The following is a 3,237-nucleotide window of genomic DNA, read 5'->3' on the forward strand; positions in this document are numbered from 1 at the left end:
ACTGCTCAGATTGTAGTCCTCCTACATTGCCCACAACTTCCTCTGGACCTAAGTTAGCAAGACCCTGCCCCTCACGCAACCTCTTTGCCCTCTTGGGAATTCTCAACACCAAGAATAACTTCCCCTGGCTCACACCACAATCCCCTTTTTCATCTGGGGCCTCCTCAGTCAAGAAGTATTCCTGGAGCACCTGGGTGGCTCGGTCAGTTAAGCGATTGACTTTGGCTCAGGTCACGATCTCACAGTTCGTGGGTTTAAGCCCCGCGTCCGGCTCTGTGTTGGCAGCTAGGAGCCTGGAGCCTGCCTCGGATTCTGTGTCTTCTTCTCGCTCTGCCCCTCCCCTGCTTGCAGTCTGCCTCTCCCACTCTCTCAAAAATAAATAAACATTAAAAAAAAAAAAAAAAAAGTATTCCTGCCTAAGAGGAGGAGGAGCCAATGTCTCATACCCACCTCTTCTTCAGGGAATATTCCGGGTAGCTGTGCTCTAGACATGGGGCCATTCCTAATGGGGCCTGTCCTTTAGTACCATCCCAGAAGCTGAGTTTGTGATCTGCTATGGCCCATGGGAAGCTGCCAAAGGCTCCCTGGTACGTAAATGGCTCACTGGACTGGCCCAAGCAGCTTACACTGGTCTCACTCTCTCTACCTGCAAGCTCCCTCTTCTGACCTGGGAAGACAGGCATTATGGAGAAATTTTGGATACACAGGGGCTCAGAGGGAGAATTACAGATGCTGGCTTTATATACAAAACAGCTTTATTAAAAATTCAGCAATTTGGAAAACAAAGCCTTTACAAGGGTTCTATCAAAAAGTACAAATTTTAAATAAATGAGTCAGAAAAGTGGCAGCCAGATTACACCAGCCACAGTTACAACCTTGGGAGAAGGCAGGAGGTGCCCAGAGCCCCCCCTCAAAGGCTGGGCACAGGGGTCTTTGGACTTGTGCAGGGACAGGCAAGGGCCCTGACTCAGTTTCCCTTTCCTTGGAAAAAACGGAAAGAACCTGGAAAGTGTAGGAAAGTGAGTGAAGCAGAAAGGCACAAAAGTCATTTAAAAGGCACGACTGACGACCCCAGCCCTGAGGCGCATGGAGTGGGTGAATGGGTGATCAAAGCAACAGGGCCCCTGGCTCTGGTCATTTTGCCGATCGGTGTCACCTCTAGGTTTTGGCCACAGGTTAAGGTGGACCAAGTGGACGGCACAATTCCTGCACCCCGGGGCCTGGAGCCAATCTTTGGAAGGATCTGTTGTTACTCATTGGCAAGCTGGTGTCTAGCCCTGCCAGGGCAAGCAGGGTTGCATGGCCCCTAAGAAATTCCCTCAGTGCAGAGCACCACGCCTCTTGTCTAACCCTGTCCTCTGAGCCTCGGTGGGCACCCACCGTGGACAAGGAACTTCTGCAGGCAGTCCTTGCCATCCAGGCATCTGGAGAAGCCTCAAGTCCCCGGAGCTAGGGTTTCTCTGAATGGCAGGGAGCTGGCACCGTCAAAACCAGTCCCCAACATACCCGGAGTCACTGGTGACAGGCCTCCCTGGTGACATTAGGCAGTGGGTAGGCAAAGAGGGAGAAGTCTAGGATATACTTAGGAAGCACATCCTGCAGGAGGGCCCGTGGGGCACTGCACAGGTGGTAGTGCAGGCTCTCAGGGCTGGCTGGCCGGTACCAGGCCTGGCGAGCCGGGAATCGGACATGGGGTGGTGCCCGCACCCACTCCAGCACCTGGTTGGCATCAGCCTCCAGCCTCTCATAGGAGCCTACAAAGTCGTAGTGCACGGCACAAGGCTGGCACAGGTGGTACACGGGCATCCAATGCTCATTCATCCGCTCAGGGTCCTCGTCCACCAGGTATCTTAGGAACTCGGGGAAGGTGACGTCGTCCCCTGCAGGGCTGGGTCCCGCTCCGGCCCTGTACCGCCTCACGATCTCCGCCCCATAGCGCTGCTGGTACTCTCGGATTTCGCCAAACTTGTTGCGGTAGGCAGAGAGAAGGCGTTCCAAGGGGTCCCGCACAAACAGAAACTTGAAGTAGTGTTGCAGGCGGTAGCGAATCTCCTCAGGCCGCAGGTCTGCCAGGAACACCAGGTCATTGCGGTGGTCCATCTTGAGGCGGACATCCACGCTGTCCAGGACGCCTGCCAGCACCTTCAGCACCCGCTTCCAGTTAGAGCAGGCCACCTTGGGGACGTAGCAGTAGAGGAAGCGGTAGCGGTCACTCACGAGGATGTGGCGCAGTAGGGTGCGCCGCTGCCCCACAGGCAAGTCCCAAGGGTCCCGGGGCATGCCTGGTTGTCCGCACACTGCCCGCAAAGTGCGGTTCCGGACGTCCTGCCTCACCTGCAAGTCCGAGTCCCCGGCCTCCAGGGACAGCCCCCCAGGCCTGGGGAGGGCCCGGCGCCAGGCCGCGCCTTCGCGATTGGGAGGGTGCAGGGGAAGGGGCTTCATCTCGGCCAGGATGCCCCGCTCGATCATGAGCAGCAGCCCGCTGGAGGCCACGATCACCGCGAACATCAGCATGGACGGCAGCAGCAGGGGCGGCCCCCCCAGCCCGGCCCGGGCCCTGCCCAGTGGGGCCCGCCTCAGCGCCCGGCCCAGGGATTCGGCGCCATTTGGGGCCGCCAGCGGGGTCAGCGGGCGGGGGAACATGGTGCTCCCGGGGTGGGGGCCTGCGCCGGTCCGGCCGATCCGAGGGCCGCCTGGGAGGCGGGCTCGGGCCGGGGGCGGGAGCCGAGGGCTTGGGCCCGCAGCGCGGGGAGGGCCCCCAGGAGGGGAGCGCCCGCGGGAGGCCCCGGCGCGCGAGAGGGGTGGCCGGCTCCCGGGCTGCGGCGGGGGAGCGGGCGGCGAGCGGCAGGCGGGCGCGGCGAGGGACCGTGGCCGGATGTCCCGCCCGGCAGCTCCCCGCTCCCGGCCCAGCCGTGACACAGGCGCGGGGGCGGGCCCAGGCCGGGGGCGGGGAGAGAGGAGGGCGCCCCAGCATGGAGCGGGCCAGGAGGGCGCGTGCAGACCCCCACCCGGGAGAGGGCGCCGGAGCCAGGGCAGCCCTGGTGCTCCCGGCTTCGGAGACAAAAGCTGCTGACGCCCAAAAGGCAGAAGAGACCCAGGCCAGGGCTCCCTCTCGCGCAGCGCGTGCCCTCGGGGAGCTGCACGGAGAGGACCGGCACCCAATGCCCTGCCGCACGCTCTGGCCTGGCTGAGACCTTCCTCCAACAGCGTGTCTGGAGGCAGAGGGCACCCTCAACG

The 3,237-nt window shown here is 61.5% G+C and overlaps 1 protein-coding gene across 1 annotated transcript; it reads right to left on the reverse strand.

Annotated features, from left to right (window-relative positions):
* Positions 1-737: 737 nt before the first annotated feature.
* Positions 738-2,884, reverse strand: CHST14 (carbohydrate sulfotransferase 14). The gene has a single exon (XM_047864682.1). The coding sequence runs from the start codon at positions 2,641-2,643 to the stop codon at positions 1,513-1,515; it is 1,131 nt and encodes a 376-aa protein (XP_047720638.1). The 5' UTR covers positions 2,644-2,884; the 3' UTR covers positions 738-1,512.
* Positions 2,885-3,237: the final 353 nt, after the last annotated feature.

The sequence above is a fragment of the Prionailurus viverrinus genome, chromosome B3 (assembly GCF_022837055.1).
Source record: "Prionailurus viverrinus isolate Anna chromosome B3, UM_Priviv_1.0, whole genome shotgun sequence".
In the NCBI taxonomy this organism is placed as follows: Eukaryota; Metazoa; Chordata; class Mammalia; order Carnivora; family Felidae; genus Prionailurus; species Prionailurus viverrinus.